The sequence below is a fragment of the Myxocyprinus asiaticus genome, chromosome 38, assembly GCF_019703515.2.
Source record: "Myxocyprinus asiaticus isolate MX2 ecotype Aquarium Trade chromosome 38, UBuf_Myxa_2, whole genome shotgun sequence".
Lineage (NCBI taxonomy): Eukaryota > Metazoa > Chordata > Actinopteri > Cypriniformes > Catostomidae > Myxocyprinus > Myxocyprinus asiaticus.
Window position 1 is genome coordinate 11,283,877 of NC_059381.1, and position 18,722 is coordinate 11,302,598.

Consider the following 18,722-nt stretch of genomic DNA (forward strand, 5'->3'; position numbering starts at 1 on the left):
TTCTCATTTATTATTTTCAAGTATAGCCTACTGTATGTACAATGACAAAATCATCCACTGCACACACCAAAGGCATGTTGCACCAATTCCTATCTTCTGTATTATATGTTATATAAATATAAGTCACATGAAATAATGTTACCATAGCCTGATAATTGAGGGAGTAATCACAATGAGCATGGCTCTTATTGGAAAGATAAGGGAAGCTTTAAAAACATTATATGAAATGAAACACTAGATTAGCAAGTGTCCAAAGTTTATTAGTTTATTAAAACATATAAAAACAGAAAACAGCCTCCATATTTGTCTCAATCACACATTCCAGTGGTACCAGCCACCGCAGCTCTCACACTCAATCTGAAAGCTTTAATGACATTGACATCATCACATTCTTACAAGATCATATCAGGTTAACACACGTTTGAGTTTTGTAAAGCAAACTGAAATTCCAAATTAGTTTTTATATTAACACACTCAAATGTCCACTCACAGTGTTTAGTGTTTGTCCCCAAATACTAAACACAAATCTGTTGTCTTCTGTAGAAATAAGTGTACCACAAATGCTAAATGAAAACATAACATCCAAAATATTGGTGATGATAACATATGTACAATTTTCATATAATCCCAATTAAAAATATATATACAGTGTTTTTTTTTGTTGTTGTTGTTTTGTTTGTTTTTTTGCATGATTGCCCATTAGAACTGGAGCCTGTGCATACTACAAAAAAGAAAAAAGAAAAAGAAAGTGCCACAAGAACAGAGCATTAACATTTTATTATGGAAATATAAAACATTATATTATTGCATAAATTGATAAGTGAATCACAAGAATTGCTATTAGGTTGTCAGTTGTGTAATAAAGGCAGAAACTTGTTTCTTGTTTCTTGTTTCCAGTAGAAATATTTTAACATTTTCTATTTGTGAAGCAAATTTGCCATAAGGTGTTAAGAAAATATTGAATGTATTTTGTCCTGTTCCATTGACAGATTTTTTTTCTCTCATTAAAGCGTAAACCTCACTGAAAGTATAACTTTTTTTTTTTTTATTTCTTGTTTTCTAACAGCCAATTACAGTGTCCTTGAAAACATTACAGACTGTAAATCACCTCTTTTTGGAAAAATATTACACAATCTATGAATTGTTGCAAAAATGACCTAATAATGTACAGTAACAGAAGATGGTTTAGTTACTTAGGCTTGCTCTCCTGCAGGCCCGGCTCCTGCTATGCTTGGGTGGGCTGGGAGATTTCATAGGTGGGCATTTGTGAATGGGCGTAACATAAATTATTACGAAATAAAATACAGCAATAGACTTTCAGCCTTAAAGCAAATTAAAAGGACAAATCAGAGTACACACGAATGCAAGGATGGAGTGGAAGGAAATATAATAGATGGGGAGATCAATAGCATATAAGAGTAAGAACCTAAAATTTGAACAAAGATGGGAACTGCTTAGTAATTATATATTAAATGATGATGATTTAATATCTCATCTTTGACTTTTCTGATTAATTGTTTAAATAGAAATGTAATTAGCAATTATACTGCCCTTAAAAGCTAAACGCAAAATTGAGTTATGACTGAAATCAGGTCTTTTAGACTATGATCTGTCTGATGACAGACGAGTTTGGCTCATATGCTATAATTCACAGAAAACTTGATGCAAAAATGCAGTAACTACAAAATCCACATCAAAATAATTTGATGGATGGACGGACAGATGGATGGATGGATGGAAAGTAATGCCATGTCAGCACCAAAGGTTATTTCAGTAGTTTAAAGGGCAATTACAAAAAACAACAAACTATCACAGCACTGTAAAAAGATGTAAATAAAAGAGATGTAAGATGCGAGGAGAAGACAGCATCTCTCAGTGACACCGAATGTACAACAGGGGAAACAGAAGCACACGTCCTGCAAAACACTGTATCCAGTCATTGCCGTGAACGGTACCATCTGCTAATATTGGCAGGTATTGCCAATATTAGCAATACCTGCCAATTTTATTGGCGAACTTTATGTGCGAACACAAGCTGTGTGATTTTGGGGAGCTGAGGTGGAGGGAGAGGGAGATATTTGATGAGCGGCAAGAGGTTGCCTGCGGTACATTAACATAAGCCACATAGTCACTGCTAGAGACACCACCAGAATTCCAATGCATTGCACAAAAATATCTAGTATTCTTGTTCTCGCTTGCGTGGCGTCTCTGACTCTGGTTTACAACAGCCGCTTCTTGAGTGTGTCGTTGCTTTCAGCCAGTGACATGAATAGAAAAACACTACAAATTTCTGGTGCTATTTTGTAATTGGTTGGGGTTGTCTACAGCCCACCCTCAATGTTTGCAACACATAGCCCACCCCCAAATTGCTTTCAACCAGTGCACAAATCGTAAAAAATCTCATATTTTAATTAATGCTGTATTTGCCAAACGTTTGATTGGGTGGGCAAGACTCATGTTTGGGTGGGCTCAGCCCACCCCTGCCCATGCCTACATCCGACCGCGCTCTCCCGTATCCTAATATGGCTGTAATCGTTCGAGCAAGATAGCACAAAGGGCACAGAAAACACTTCTGATAAACTATCAACTGTTACAGAAATGTAAACTGATGTAGTTTAATCTAACATTGCCAACACTTAATTACCTAATATAATTATTATTATAGAAATAATCCTTCAGACAAGTTGAACTTGAGTCATGACGGTGGTGTGCTAACATTTTTAGTTCCACCTCAAAACGCATGTCAGGATAATTCATGAATATTCATGTATGCTCCGCCCACCGGAACCAAATATTTCTGGAACTGAATGTATTGTAACAAATCCGCCGTGTGCTCGCTTGTTGACTGATGTTGTTCCGTTTATCCGTGATCCGTGCCGTGAGAGCTGCGGGTCGTAGCAGTTTGTTTCATGACTCCAGCACGGAGTTCTTGTTTGGACATTTTATCTTTTCACTTGCTCTCATTTTGTTTGGACTGTCTGGTGGATCACACTCCTGGTTGTTTGTAGTAAGCATATTGTGTTTGTTGTTTTATTGTTTGGTTTGCTAGTTTTGTTAACATGTAACTTTATGTTTGTGTATTGACTGAAAGTGCTATAGAGTAAACATGTTATTATTATTGTCACATTAGTGGTAGTAACTCATTAAGTTAATTGCATGGCAGCGCCCATGAGGGGGCGACCCGCTCCATGTATTAAACAGCTTTTATAGGGTTACTGATATGACTGGAGTCTTCATCTCATGTGAGTGTACATCATTTTTAACATATTATTAAAAAGATTCTATTCAGGTCTTTATGAGTAAACTTTTTAAATTAGCAAAAACTTAGTGCACCTTTAAATATAAGTGGATTTGAACGTACACTCTAAAGGACATGATGAACTGGGGGTTATGCACTAGTAAATGAAAGCAATTACCTGTTCACCTAATTCACCTGCATTGTTGTGGCAACCATCTTGGATATATTAGGAGCCGTTTGGTTTCAGCACTGTGTGAATACATTCCCACAACATTTGTATTTTTCATAAGAGGGCTTCTGAAACATTGTATATTGCAGCAACGTCTCAACAACACAATGGATAACTAAGAAAAGTTCACACTCAGATGAAAGAACAAATATTACCCCACATAAATGAGTGTGCCACTAAAAGTCCTGCTCCTCAAAAGAGTTTCAAGTAAGTCTTATTATTTAATCAAAGCATAATAAAAGCTTCCAGGTTCAATACAAGTTAAGCTCAATCGACAGCATTTGTGGCATAATATTGATTACCACAGAAATCTATTTTTACCTGCCCCTCCTTTAGTTTAAAAAAAGCAAAATGGGTTAAAGTGAGGCACTTACAATGGAAGTGAAGGGGGCCAATCTGTAAATGTTAAAATACTCACTATTTCAAAATTAAAGCCACAAATGTAAACAATATTCATGTTAACATAATTTTAGTGTAATAAAATCACTTATTAACCTTTTCTGTGTAAAGTTATTGCCAATTTTGCAACTTTGTTGCCATGACAATGTAATGTCAACAAACCCTAAAACGACTATAAATGATTATTTTAACAACTTTACAGCTCAAATAATACATGAGTTATAACAGCAGAATTAATGAAAGTCCTTTTATAAAATAACAAACTTCACATTTCTGCCTTTAAACCCTCCAAATATTGGCCTCATTCACTTCCATTGTAAGTGCCTAAACTGTTACCTCGATGTTTTTTTTTTTTTTTTTTTTTTTTTAAAGAAAAGGAGGGATGAGTGGAAATTAATTTAGCGGTAATCAACATTATGCCACAAATGCGGTCGATTGAGTTTAACTTGTATTGAACCCGGAATATTCCTTTAAAGAGGGGTAGAAAACTCAGGTCAGGGTCTAATGCGATCTATTTAACTGAGAAAAAATGTCAGATAGATCTTTTATATTCAACGTCTTTGATACTAAAGACCCTGGTACTGTGTAATTGTGCATGAAATAGAGTCAAAAAGCCAAATGTCATCAGTGTAAAAAACATTCCTGTGAAATCTATTTACTACTTAACCAAGTGAAAACTTGATGTGGCTTCAACACAAACATGTAAACAAAATATTTTAATCTATTAAGGATTGCAAATAAGATGTTAACCAAACCATTTATGTAAGTGCAGATAACAGGTTGGTTAACTGTAAATTGAGGTTTAAGGTCAGTTGAAAAAGCATATTACAATTCTAATGTTCCACAGATCATGTAATTATGGATTGCTAAATATTTTTTTAATAAAACATTTTTGTTAAATATTTGAATATAAAGTGTATTGTTTGTTTTACAGACAATGAAACCTCAAAAATGGGGAAATGTAATAAATATAATATTAGGTAAATATGCCCTCAACCTGACATTCGAAACAATTGCTATTTATTATGTTGAAACAGGCCTGGGGAGTTACGGATTACTTGTAATGTCGTTAGGTAATCAGGATACAAAAATTAGGTAACTGTAATCTGTTACAGTTACATAAAACCTTCGTAATCAGATTAGTTACATTTTCTAAAAATTGGGATTACTGTCAGGATTACAATTTTAATTTTTGACATAAGAAATAGTTAATTTTCCTAACATTAAGTGATACAGACAGCTGTTTGTTTAGAGTGAGGGATGGTTTAGATGCGTGTTCTCTTCGGGTTCTCTCTCATGACTCACTTGAGTCAGGAGCGCCTCCTACTGTCGCATGCGCAAATAACACCTGTCTCACATCAGCACTCTGCTCTCCAGGCAAACAGCTGCTTCATCATGATGGCCACGGGAGAAAATGCATTATTCACTCACTTAAAAGAGAAAAGAGAAACAACATTAAAATTCGGTGGAATTTATGCCTTCCAGCTGTGAAGATGCTCTCATCCAAGGACCTGAGAATTTTGAAGGTAATAAGAGAGCCGCACAGAAATCATATTAGCTAGGTTAGCTAAAATGAGTTAATATTAAAATGTGTTAAAACCTTAGTGCGCAAAGAAATCCGTGGCCCTCATAATCTGTCGGGAACAGGAATAGCTACCAATACGGACACGATTTGCGCATTAGTAGCTGTGTTTCCATCAACGATTATTTTAATTCGCATTTTAGGATATTGCATAAAACCTGCTGGATGGAAACACCAAGATGTGAATAAAATCTCCAAAATGCGCAAGGAAATGTATACGCTCGCTTGAGGTGGATAACTTTTTTTATTTGATCAGATGAAATGCGCATAAACAATGGTGCGGCATAGAAATCCCCTAGTTTGCATGGTTGTAAATGCGAACTGTACTATATTAGCCAGGACGTCCTGTAGGCTATGTTGTTCCTTTCGCTATTGAAACTGAAAAAATTACCCCTCCCTCAGGTGAACAGTACTCAAGCCTTCATCATTTAAGAAAAAATGTTTTGAATACAACAATACAAAAATCAACTGAAAAAATACCCCTGGAAAACCTGCTATGACTTTCTCCCCTTTTTCACTTCTAATGATTTTGCATCCCTGATCATTATTGTCATGGTTTTATGTGTTTTTGTTCATGTCTTTTATTTGGTAAAATAGTTCCATGCCATGTTTGTTCCTGTTTCCTTGTCATGTGATCTTGTCATGTGTTTCCCATGTTCTTGTGTCTTGTCCCCATTGGTTCATTGTTTCATTAGCTTGTTAGCAGTCTCGTGAGCTTATTTAGAGTTCTGTGTGTTCATTGGTTATCATTGTCATGTGTTCTCCCAAGTCCAAGTATTTAGCCCTCATGTTTGCCATTGTTGAGTATTGCGAATGTATTGTTGTTGGTGTGCAGCGTTCCATGTTAAGTTTATAGTCAAGTCAAGTCAAGTCAAGTCAAGCCAAGCCAAGTCATGTCAAGTCGTTTATGTTTGTTCTCACATTTGGATTCACGTTTGGGATATTCATCATGTAAATAAATTGCATTTGGGTTTTCGCACGTCATTGTCTCTTCGTCTACCTTTTGCCATCCATGTTACAATTATTAACAAATCCAAATTGTACACACAAATATCAGATTAATTGAAAATGTGTTTTAAGTTCTTAGGAAAGAAAGTTCCATGAAGAATTTATCTGATTTTAATGAATTATTGTTGAGAACAGGCAAATGTAACATGTTCAACACTTACAGTAATTAAGCATAAGTAATTGAAAAGACACACTAAAAGTTTAAATCTGTTTTGATCTATTCTTTAAAACTAGATTTTGTTTTCTTTTTGGAATCAAAACTTTTTTTCCCTTTTAACATCCTCCTTAAACGTAAACGTATACAGGTGCATCTCAAATTAGAATGTCGTGGAAAAGTTCATTTATTTCAGTAATTCAACTCAAATTGTGAAACTCGTGTATTAAATAAATTCAGTGCACACAGACTGAAGTAGTTTAAGTCTTTGGTTCTTTTAATTGTGATGATTTTGGCTCACATTTAACAAAAACCCACCAATTCACTATCTCAAAAAATACATCATAAGACCAATAAAAAAAACATTTTTAGTGAATTGTTGGCCTTCTGGAAAGTATGTTCATTTACTGTATATGTACTCAATACTTGGTAGGGGCTCCTTTTGCTTTAATTATTGCCTCAATTCGGCGTGGCATGGAGGTGATCAGTTTGTGGCACTGCTGAGGTGGTATGGAAGCCCAGGTTTCTTTGACAGTGGCCTTCAGCTCATCTGCATTTTTTGGTCTCTTGTTTCTCATTTTCCTCTTGACAATACCCCATAGATTCTCTATGGGGTTCAGGTCTGGTGAGTTTGCTGGCCAGTCAAGCACACAAACACCATGGTCATTTAGCCAGCTTTTGGTGCTTTTGGCAGTGTGGGCAGGTGCCAAATCCTGCTGGAAAATGAAATCAGCATCTTTAAAAAGCTGGTCAGCAGAAGGAAGCATGAAGTGCTCCAAAATTTCTTGGTAAATGGGTGCAGTGACTTTGGTTTTCAAAAAACACAATGGACCAACACCAGCAGATGACATTGCACCCCAGATCATCACAGACTGTGGAAACTTAACACTGGACTTCAAGCAACTTGGGCTATGAGCTTCTCCACCCTTCCTCCAGACTCTAGGACCTTGGTTTCCAAATGAAATACAAAACTTGCTCTCATCTGAAAAGAGGACTTTGGAACACTGGGCAACAGTCCAGTTTTTCTTCTCCTTAGCCCAGGTAAGACGCCTCTGACGTTGTCTGTGGTTCAGGAGTGGCTTAACAAGGGGAATACGACAACTGTAGCCAAATTCCTTGACATGTCTGTGTGTGGTGGCTCTTGATGCCTTGACCCCAGCCTCAGTCCATTCCTTGTGAAGTTCACCCAAATTCTTGAATCAATTTTGCTTGACAATCCTCATAAGGCTGCGGTTCTCTCGGTTGGTTGTGCATCTTTTTCTTCCACACTTTTTCCTTCCACTCAACTTTCTGTTAACATGCTTGGATACAGCACTCTGTGAACAGCCAGCTTCTTTGGCAATGAATGTTTGTGGCTTACCCTCCTTGTGAAGGGTGTCAATGATTGTCTTCTGGACAACTGTCAGATCAGCAGTCTTCCCCATGATTGTGTAGCCTAGTGAACCAAACTGAGAGACCATTCTGAAGGCTCAGGAAACCTTTGCAGGTGTTTTGAGTTGATTAGCTGATTGACATGTCACCATATTCTAATCTTTTGAGATAGTGAATTGGTGGGTTTTTGTTAAATGTGAGCCAAAATCATCACAATTAAAAGAACCAAAGACTTAAACTGCTTCAGTCTGTGTGCATTGAATTTATTTAATACACGAGTTTCACAATTTGAGTTGAATTACTGAAATAAATGCACTTTTCCACGACATTCTAATTTATTGAGATGCACCTGTATATCAGCCATAAACTGTTAGCTGGTGATGTTTGACTTCGGATCATGAGCAAGCAGAGGAAAGACACTGTCCAGCATTTAATTATGATAATAATAACGATGATGACGATAACATGTGATCTACCTATTGAATACAGTCTGAAGTTAATGAATAGTGCAAATTACAATTGCCTGTACACACTAAATGCAATACATGGTAGAATTACACTTTGCAGTGTTTTTGAATCTGAGGTATATCCTGTCAGATTTAGTTTAATGTTAACCAAGACATAATTCAGTGCATCTGTTCTGATTATATTTGCTTGATGATACGTTTTATTTTTCTGTAGCAGACAGAGAAATCACCTGATTTCTTTAAAATACTGAATTGCTCTACATTAACGGCTCATTTTATGTCTTCTTGGTAGGGTGCAGTGTACATGTTTCTTTACCTTAGATATAATAACAACTACAACAGTACTTATAATATTACTCACATGTTCTGTTTGCATTCAAGGCATAATTTAAAGTTTTAGAGATCATATAGATTTATTATCTTGACTTTATTTACATATGTGCCCTTGTGGTAATCCAAAAGTAATCTGATTACATTATTTTCATATTGCTGTAATTGGATTACGTTACTGATTGGATTTATTGTTAAGTAATCAGTAATCTGTAACAGATTACATTAAAAAAGTAACCCTCCCAACCCTGTGTAGAAAGTATTATTCCAATTAATAGACGTCTTCCTCCTCCAGCATGCAGGTGCGGGCGATTGCGCAGGTCACGGCATATGGGTCACAGTTGGCAGCAGGACGGCGATCCTCAAAGTAACCACATTTGTCTTGAGCAACCTGGCGGGGGATACGGATGCTGGCCCCTCGGTTAGCAACACCTGCTGAGAATTCATTGATGCTTGGGGTCTCGTGAAAACCTGTAAGGCGGCGCTTGTTATCCTCGCCATCTTGTGGGTCGTAGACTCGAATATGCTCTGCATGACGCTTTCTCAGTTTCTCAATGGCTTTCTCGATATGTCTAATGTAGAGGGGAGGATTATGGGGGTCAGATGGGGGCAAAACACAATAACATTCTCTCCCTCTATGTTGTTCTTTAACATTTTAATTAGGGCTGTCAATGGATTAAAAATTTTAATCTGATTAATTCTATGATATGAAGATTAATTGATCGCAATGAATCACATATATCAATATTTGTAGAGAAAGCTCCCAAATAAAAATAATTAAATATATTATGTTTTAATAATGATAAATAATCATATTTAAATAATTACAAATATAATATATACAATAACTATAATAGTTTAAATAAATAAAATACATTATATTATTTGTGGAAGACAAGTACAGCATTGATAAGACAATACAGAAAGTGGCTTTAGAAGGCAATATATTGTTTATTTCCATATTATTGAACATAAGCCTATCATTGATCTGTAGTGCATGGCAATCCATTTTGGAATCGAATTTGTCAATCTGTCCGAGATAGATTCATAATAAGGGCTTTACTAAGGACACGTGCATCAGACAGAGACTTTTGGAACCTCTCACTTTTGTTACGTCATGTAATAAACAGAGTTTTAGGATGCTGCGTCAAGTTAAACGTAGTTTGAAATTTAGAACACACCTCGAGATCCCTGCATTCAGAGTTGCGCTCCGTCTAGCTGTGTTTGAATGAAAGAACGGGTCCTCATCTTGTGCTATCTGCTGTCAGTAAGTGTGGTTTGTTGCCTGTACAGCTGTGTGTTGCCTGCACTGCTGGATTTGCACTTACTGCCCCCTGCTGAAAAAATACAAAACTGGTACAGTACTTCAAGCTTGAAATGCTCCGATGGTAGGAATCTTCCTTATTACGGTCCGGGGGCATGATTAATTGCGGTTTTAACAAGTCTTTTTAATATATAATTAATCATATTGAATTAACATGTTAAATAGACAGCCCTAATTTTAATGGTCCATATACAGTATACTTCTGTCCATGTAGTGTAGCTACAATGTCTTAAAGGGATAGTTCAACCTAAGATGAAAATTCTCTCGTCATTTATACACCTTCATGCCATCCCAGATGTGTATGACAGAAGCGATATGATTTTTTTTTTTTTTACTATAAATTCTCCTTCCGCCCAGTAGGTGGCCGTATGCACAAAGAATGCGAATTGACAGAAACAACAAAAGAAGAAGAATATGAACGTGAAAGTGGGTATTGATTGTAAAAAAGAACTTAAAAATTTATCTTTTTCTCACCCACACCTATCATATTGCTTCTGAAATTCTGGATTTAACCACTAGAATTGTATGGATTACTTTTATGTTGCCTTTATGTGCTTTTTGGACCTTAAAAATGTTGGTACCCATTCAGTTGCATTGTATGGACCTATAGAGCTAAAAATCTTCATTTGTGTTCAGCAGAAGAAAGAATATATACACATCTGAGATGGCATGAGGGTGAGTAAATGATGAGAAATTTTTCATTTTAGGGTGAACTATCCTTTTAAGTCTCTAATCTCGCTGAGTACATACCCAATCCCTCCTTCCTCTCTTGTGTGCAAAGTGCTCACATTGACGTGGCAACCGGCTCCATTCCAATCTCCTTTCATGGGTTTTGGATCTAAAGTGGCCACCACCCCAAAATCTTCACACACCCTGTTTAGAACGAAACGGGCCATCCACAGATGATCTCCCATCTCAATACCTTCACATGGTCCCACCTGGAATTCCCACTGCAGAAAGAGCAAACTATCAATGCTGGCAGTCCAGAACATGGAGATACCAACCAGATTACTACATCTTCATGGCAGTTACCTGAGAGGGCATGACCTCTGCATTAGTGCCACAAATTTTAATACCAGCATACAGACAGGCTTTATAATGGCACTCCACAATGTCTCTGCCAAAGGCCCTGTCAGCACCAACACTGCAGTAATATGGACCTGACAGATGAGAGAGACAGAATTCAGAAAGGAATTCTGTCCCTAGATGTCAGAACAGTTCCAGATCAGAAACAAAATCATAAATAATAAACTTAAGTAGCAAAATACAGCTGGTTTATTTCTATTAGTAAAAAAGAGTGTGGAAAATCATGATGTATAACTAAATTTCAACTGTTTTTGTTGAATAATAAAAATAAATAAAATAAAAAACAAAAACACATTGAGTAATATTTTAAATGGAAAAAACAAGATCTAAATAAAGTTTAAAAAAAGAATATGACCCATTTAAACCTTAATGCAACAATTACTTGTTTCTCACAGTATGATCAACTAAGAACGTTTTGTTAATGCAACAAAACACTGATTTAAAACCAATCTCTTTCCCTCTGAATGTAGCCTACTAACAAGCGCACTCATGATAACATTCACATTCTCTTTAACCTTGTGGCTTGGGGTAACCAAGTCTAGGCCAGCCAAAAGGGTGTCCATCCACTCCACAAAGAGTATACTCTTGCTCCATGCCAAACCAAGGGTGGACCTCTTTGACCTTCTCCATGACCTTGTTACAGCTGTTACGATGGTTCGACTCTAAGAGAACAAATTGAAAGTGAAATTTCACCAGCCATCCAGGTATTGCGAGTAAGTTTTCCTACTTTTCCTATAACTCCCCAAATCCTAACAAGTAAGCTACATTTTCTATAGTGCCATCTAGCACCCTGTGTATACATCAAGCACTAGGAAGTGTAATCGAGCTTGAAATCATGATCGTGCCTAGAGACTACATAGTAAGACGTACAACGAAAAAGGTGTTATATTTTGGTCTGTTCTCACCCAAAACCAACCGGATCGCTTCAGAAGACATTGATTAAACCACTGGAGTCTGATGGATTATGTTTATGATGACTTTATCTCCTTTTTGGCAGTTCAAAGATCTGGTCACCATTCACTTGCATTGTATGGCCCGACAGAGCTGAGATATTCTTCTAAAAATCTTTGTTTGTGTTCAGGTGAAGAAAGAAAGTCATACACTTCTGGGATGGCATGAGGGTGAGTAAATGAAGAGAGAATTTTCATTTTTGAGTGAACTATCCCTTTATGCGGGGTAATGATCAGTCACACCGTCATTTTTGTGACATACAACTTTCAGGCAAACCGGAGGGTGATGTCTCTTTCTTCTCACATAATAACATACTTTCAACTTAAATAATTATTCCATGTCCATTTAATTATTTATTTGGTAAGTAGCCTTGTAATAAGCAGTGTCTGGGTCCTGGTCACCTGTCTGGGTTTATTTTGTGATAATGACTGGCTCACTGTAGATTGTCCATTACTTAGTATTTAAATTTCAAAAAAGGTATACGTCTCAGCTCAGAGCAAATAAAGAGAAAGTTCCAGTTGGCACAACTTATGCCATATAGTATGACAACATGCCCCGCTCTAGTTCAACATGTGTTCAATTAACTGTACAGTATCTTTTTTTTCCCCCAGGACAATAACGGTAGAATTTTCCAGCTTTTTTTGTCAAAGATACTTTAAGGTATATGTGCCTTTACAGAAAATGACTTTATAAAACAAACCTACTCTCATTTGTTGTATTTCTGTTTCTTTAATAGTTTCTTATGCCTTAGACGTCTTCAAACCATTTCCATTCATGTCTACATTTACACTCAACATTTATGCATTTGGCAGAGACTTTTATCCAAAGTGACTTACAGTGCATTTAATTTTATCATTATGTGTGTTCTTTGTGAATGGAACCCATGACCTGCTATTGTTAGTGCCATGCTCTACCAGTTGAGCTACAGAATCACATATCTGTTATACCTGCAGCTTCTCTGGTGTGCTTAAGCACCTCACACAGGACTAGTTTGTTAGGGTCCAAAAGGAAGGGGTCCCTGAAAATGCAAACTGGAATCAGAAGCATGTCGCTGTTGGAGCCTACAGCCTGCCCTGTACTGGAACCATCGAAGTTCCATTCTGGTAGATCTGCCAAAGACCAGGAGCCAAAACCAGGATAAGCAAGACGTTGGAGATATTTCAGCAAAAGAAAATGAAACGGTGAACTCAAGCTGAAACAATACCAACTATGCTCTTTGGTTCGGAATCCATGGTTCGAGTCTTGCTACGCAGACCCTCTCCAGAGCCATCGATCCAGATATAAGTGACCTGACAGAAGTCTCCCTGAGGTAAACTGAGGTATTGCTGGCGCAGGGCCTTGTTGAGAACAGAGCTGTCAGATAAGTAAGACATGCTGGACCAGATTTACAGTAAACAGTGAATCTGGAAAGACAAAACAAAAAACATTAAAATGAAACTATAATGTGTTCTTCTGATAGTTTATCTTTATATATAAAAATTTAAAAAAAAATCATTAGAGGGTTTTTACTCTTTGATTATAATCTTTAATTATTAAAAGTTTCAAGAATTTGCGTGACAATTGTGCATGCTGTTTCAAACAGCAAGTTAGATGTTCATTAAAACAGCATAAATACTACACTGTAAGAAGTGTAATTGCTGCCTTCAATTTTTAAGTAAAATCACAGAGGTACCAAAGTTACAACATTTAAGTTCATTGCACTTTTTCGACCACTTTTATATTTACTGAAATTGCTGATGAACAAAATTTAAGTAAAACTCTAAAACCTCTTAAAATTGAGCTGAAATGACAGAAATTATTGTGGCAATAAAATGGATTATTGATAACATAATGATAAAAACGATGTTGTGCAATGTGCTTTTTCAAGGAATTACAAGGATTTGATGCTTTTAAATCTAATTTGAAGACTCCTCTTTTCTCCTTTGCCTATGAGTGTGCCTAGTGTGTGTAACTATATTTAGTTTTGTTGTTATTGTGTAGCCTATATGTTTCAGCATGATATTTGTATGATGCTGTTTTTTATTTCTCTTCTGTAAAGCGCTTTGGTCAATATGTGTTGTTTTTAAATGTGCTGTAAAAATAAACATGATTAATTGATTAAAGGAATTATATGGCTAGATCTGATATTCAAAGACTTCATTCTGTTACACAAATCAACACGATACACAATTTTTTGCTACATTGACCAATGGACAAATATAAGCACATATATACTGTATATTTGTTAAGAAGTCACCTTAAATGCTATTTTGCATTGTTAGCATCAAGAAATAGTAAAAATTGCAATATAAGATGTTAGGCCACAGCTTAATATTTTAGCTTTATAAAAGAGTTTTCATTTCAATACAATTCTATGTGCTGCATGCCTTCTGTGTTGTATATCCACATATTAAAATATTCTACCATATAAGAACAAATTTCATGTCCAGAGTTACATGATTGGTATTTAAATATTATATATTTTGGTAGTGTGTATGTGTGTGTATGTAATAAATATATATATATATATATATATATATATATATATATATATATATATATATATATATATATATTAAACAATTCAAATAATTGTACAGTGCATTGATATAGTGGCAGCATTACAGTATGTCATGATATAATTATTATATGTGTGTTCATAAAAGTACCAATCAATTAATACACAAAGTACTCACTCAGAGAAGTTTATAAGATATAATTGGATCCACTCCATATGAACACTGAAACAGTCAAGTTTAAGGCATCCTGTAATCAAGCTTATGTGGCACATGACTTAAGAAAAGATATGCCTGATTCATGATTTCCAACCCCCAATGCACCATGAGATGACAAAACATAAACCTGCATGTTCACCTAAACATTCTGCATTGTTGTGGCAATTGTGTGCATTTGCTTTGTCTTTCAAAGCAATTCTCAGCACAGACCTGTGATTATGGAGAAAGATAGAAGTAAAGCTACGTGACACAATAGAAAATGTTCAGCAGAATGCTAGCCTCAGTCACCACTCACTTTCATTGCACCTTTTTTCCATTCAATGGGTGTGAGTAGTGACTGAGGCTTAAACTCATTTTGGGTACAAAATTTTACCCTAAGGACCTGTTGTGTACCTTTAAAGGTTCATTTATTAGTTTTGCTCCACTAGGTCTCCTTAAGGGTACAAAGAGGTATTAAAAAAGGGTACCACCCCAGTGACAACTTTATACCTGTACCTTTTTCTGAGAGTGCAGTATTTTCAAAGACAAATAAATCTACTTGCAGGGACAATATTCTCAGCTCAGTTCCCATGCACACAACATTTACACACTATGGTTAATGCGATGATTTTTTACATAGCAGGTTTCAATTGTCAAGTGAAACATCAGCACAAAGAAGGCACAGAGGACCAGAGTTTTTACAGTTCAATTAATTTCTGATGAGCCAAAAATGCAGGCAAGAGGTCCCTGTTGGAGACCTGCTAAAACTGGCCATAACAACCCTGTAAATTACCTGATTACCAAAGCTGATTATTTCACTGGCCTCTGTAAAAATCCCCATGAACAAACACAGTCTCAGTTCTTTAAATAGATATTGCATGTATGCATTTTACTGAGCACATCAATCACTTTAGGACACCACCAATTAAGCAGAGAAAACGCTGCAAATAAAATGTCACTAGCAAAACACATATACGCTGTATGATACAGATAAAAATAAAAGTAATACAAAACACCCAAAATGGTATGCTGTATATATAGCCTACTTAGCATATAGTGTCCTCATAGTTTAATTAAAATATATATATATGTACTTGCTGGCATATTAAAGAGTAAATGAAAACCTTTCTGATCAGGCAGGATCAAAGATGAACATGAACATGCTAAACTAGGAAAGTCCAAAACTTTGATGTAAATTTTAGATGTGATTATCCTGGAGAACACTTGTTTAGCATGTGCTGAGTGCACAAGATACAAGACTTGTAACATACAAAACAAGTAGCTGCAATTATTTTAAAAAACGTTGACAAGGGCAGAAATATTGATACAAAAATGGACAAGAATCACATAAAAATCAAGCTTGCGAATCTAATTTGTCATCATTTAGCAAATGCTTTTCATTCAAAGTTATATGGCATAGATTCATTCTCTTTCAAGCACTCTGGGAATAAATTCCATGCTCAGGTGCACATGAGCAAATTTGTGATCAGTTCCCAGGACACCTTTGCTAGGGTCTGAACCTTGTCTAAGGTCAACAAATTAGATTTTACAGGGCAGGTTTTCCAGTATTCAGACAACCTAATTTTGCTGTTAAATATAAAAGATAGCCCCGCCCCAAACTCACACCTTTGGTTGAGCCAAATATATGTTGGGCTGCTCAAACAAAAGGGCAATGTTTTGATAGCAACAGAGCAACAGTGTTTACAATTTATGGGGGAAATGAACTTGTAATTGTCTCTGCTTATTAAGCTTACATTTATAAAGCACTTTTCTAGACACTCAAAGCACTTTACATAGTGGGGGATAGATGAAAGCATTTTTAACACACTTCAGCTTTAATTAAATATGTCCACAGTTACAGTAATTGAGAGATAAGTAAACTTGACCCATTACCACTACAGTTAACTTTACAATAAAATGAATGTGTGAATTATATGGATATCATCGACAGCCGCTTCTCATGCTTTCCTGATGATGATACGTCCGCTTTTCTTCAAGTCTCGTTTCTCGGTCCGCCATGTCTGGCCACTGACTTTCCACGCTCCATGACAGACACGGGCACTGGGGGTAAGAAAGAAGTCCACTGTTATGAAGGCAACCACACATACTGTATACTACCAAAAGTCAGAACAAATGAATTTATGTTTCTCGTGATCTTAAAGGCTTTAAGTTTTACAGTACATACTGTATATAAATATTGAATATTAATGGAGCAGCATAATTTGTGTAAAAATAAATAATAACAGAAGGTTGTTTTGATTCAAATATATTTATTTTAAGAAGGTGGCAAGGGAGTCTTTTACCCCTCGCTTAGGGGTAAAAGGCCCCCAGGGAGTTATGGTGATTTCGTGCAATTATAGGGACTATAGTTATAAGGCAAACTTATGCAAAGCAAGATGCATTTTTGAGTAACAAATTAAGATAAAACTTATTAAAAACAACCACTTCAGAAAAGGGTTAGGCTAACAATTTTCTGTTAATTTCAATCACATTTGGCATTTCATAACATTTCAAGTATTCTATAAACAAATTAATCTCCACTGTGAACAGACTGTGATAGATCAAATTACCTCAAAATCAAACTTTAGACATTACACGCAATGATCTCATGGATCAGGAATACTTTGCAGTGTATAGTGACAAACAGGTCTTAAGGAAAGTATTGTGGTAGTTCTTGTTGCTCTTTAGTGTTTTAGAGTGTGAGTGAGTGTGTGTGTGTGGGGGGGGGGGGGATGTGCCTTTAGCCCCATTATATATATATATATATATATATATACACACATACCTTTTTTTTTGTCAGATTTAGCTAACTATTGGGAAAATGTTTATATATATATATACACACATACCTTTTTTTTGGTCAGATTTAGCTAACTATTGGGAAAATGTTTATATATATATATATATATATATATATATATATATATATATATATATATATATATATATATATACACACACACACACACAACAGTTAGTTCCGGTCCTCGAATCTGATTGGACGAGAGACCTTCTATGAGCACTGATGTTCTCACACCATCATCACTCGGACGCTTCACTGTTGTGTATCACTCCGCTTGTGTTCGTGCCGTTCTAAACTAAAGTGTAAGAGCAGTGCATAAATATATATATATATATATATATATATATATATATATATATATATATATATATATATATATATATATTTATAACATACCTTTTTTGTCAGATTTAGCTAACATATACATACATATATTATATACCCTTTTTTTTTTTTTTGGTCAGATTTAGCTAACGTATACTGTATAGACATATGTAATATATGCCCTTTTTTTTTTTTTTTTTTGTCAGATTTAGCTATTGGGAACAAATTTGTCACTGAGGTATAGCTAAGTATGTACGCATAAACACACCTTACCTGGAGCAGCACATCCGGCGTTTATGTGGCTTGGCTGCTTGTCTTCTATACTGTATCAGTCCACACACCAGCTCGTGCGCTATCAGGATGTATAATAAAAATATGAGCACACCGGGGTCCATACTTCCGGTGAGTGCAACTATTCGCTGTTTGTCATATTTTTGCATAGCAATGCAGATTGTACTGTTGACACAATCGGAATTTAGTTACAGAGCATCACTGGCACCGCAGTTCACTCGCGCGCACATGTCTGTTTTCCCTCCACGAGCCCCATCTTCTTCTGTCTCGCGCTTCGAAAATCATTTCTTAACAATATTTTGTTATGCGTGCTTCAATTCTGACTCACAAAAATTCATTTAATCTTTTACTGTTGACGTTACCGGAGGATTTTGTTACCCGAATTATTCTATGGAGCTAACAGACAAATGGGTCGCTATGCTGTTGCCCGTGGAGACATCGACGTTGCTAAGAGACCTCATCATTCAATTGC

The 18,722-nt window shown here is 35.9% G+C and overlaps 1 protein-coding gene across 1 annotated transcript; it reads right to left on the bottom strand.

The window, feature by feature from the left end:
• Positions 1–8,307: 8,307 nt before the first annotated feature.
• Positions 8,308–18,652, bottom strand: LOC127428604 (glutamine synthetase-like). The gene is made up of 8 exons (XM_051677044.1): positions 18,233–18,652; positions 14,815–16,893; positions 13,344–13,542; positions 13,087–13,248; positions 11,704–11,850; positions 11,135–11,262; positions 10,853–11,052; positions 8,308–9,350 (listed from the first exon to the last, which is right to left on the bottom strand). The coding sequence occupies exons 3-8, from the start codon at positions 13,510–13,512 to the stop codon at positions 9,050–9,052; spliced, it is 1,107 nt and encodes a 368-aa protein (XP_051533004.1). The 5' UTR covers positions 13,513–13,542; positions 14,815–16,893; positions 18,233–18,652; the 3' UTR covers positions 8,308–9,049.
• Between the last annotated feature and the right edge of the window lie 70 nt (positions 18,653–18,722).

Excerpts from the sequence above, each read along its gene's own strand:
- LOC127428604 (XM_051677044.1), bottom strand. The coding sequence starts at position 13,512 with ATGTCTTACTTATCTGACAGCTCTGTTCTCAACAAGGCCCTGCGCCAG. Across the intron at positions 11,851-13,086 it reads GCACACCAGAGAAGCTGCAG|AGTCGAACCATCGTAACAGC; the intron begins GTATAACAGATA and ends TTGTTCTCTTAG. Across the intron at positions 11,053-11,134 it reads CAGAGGTCATGCCCTCTCAG|TGGGAATTCCAGGTGGGACC; the intron begins GTAACTGCCATG and ends CTCTTTCTGCAG.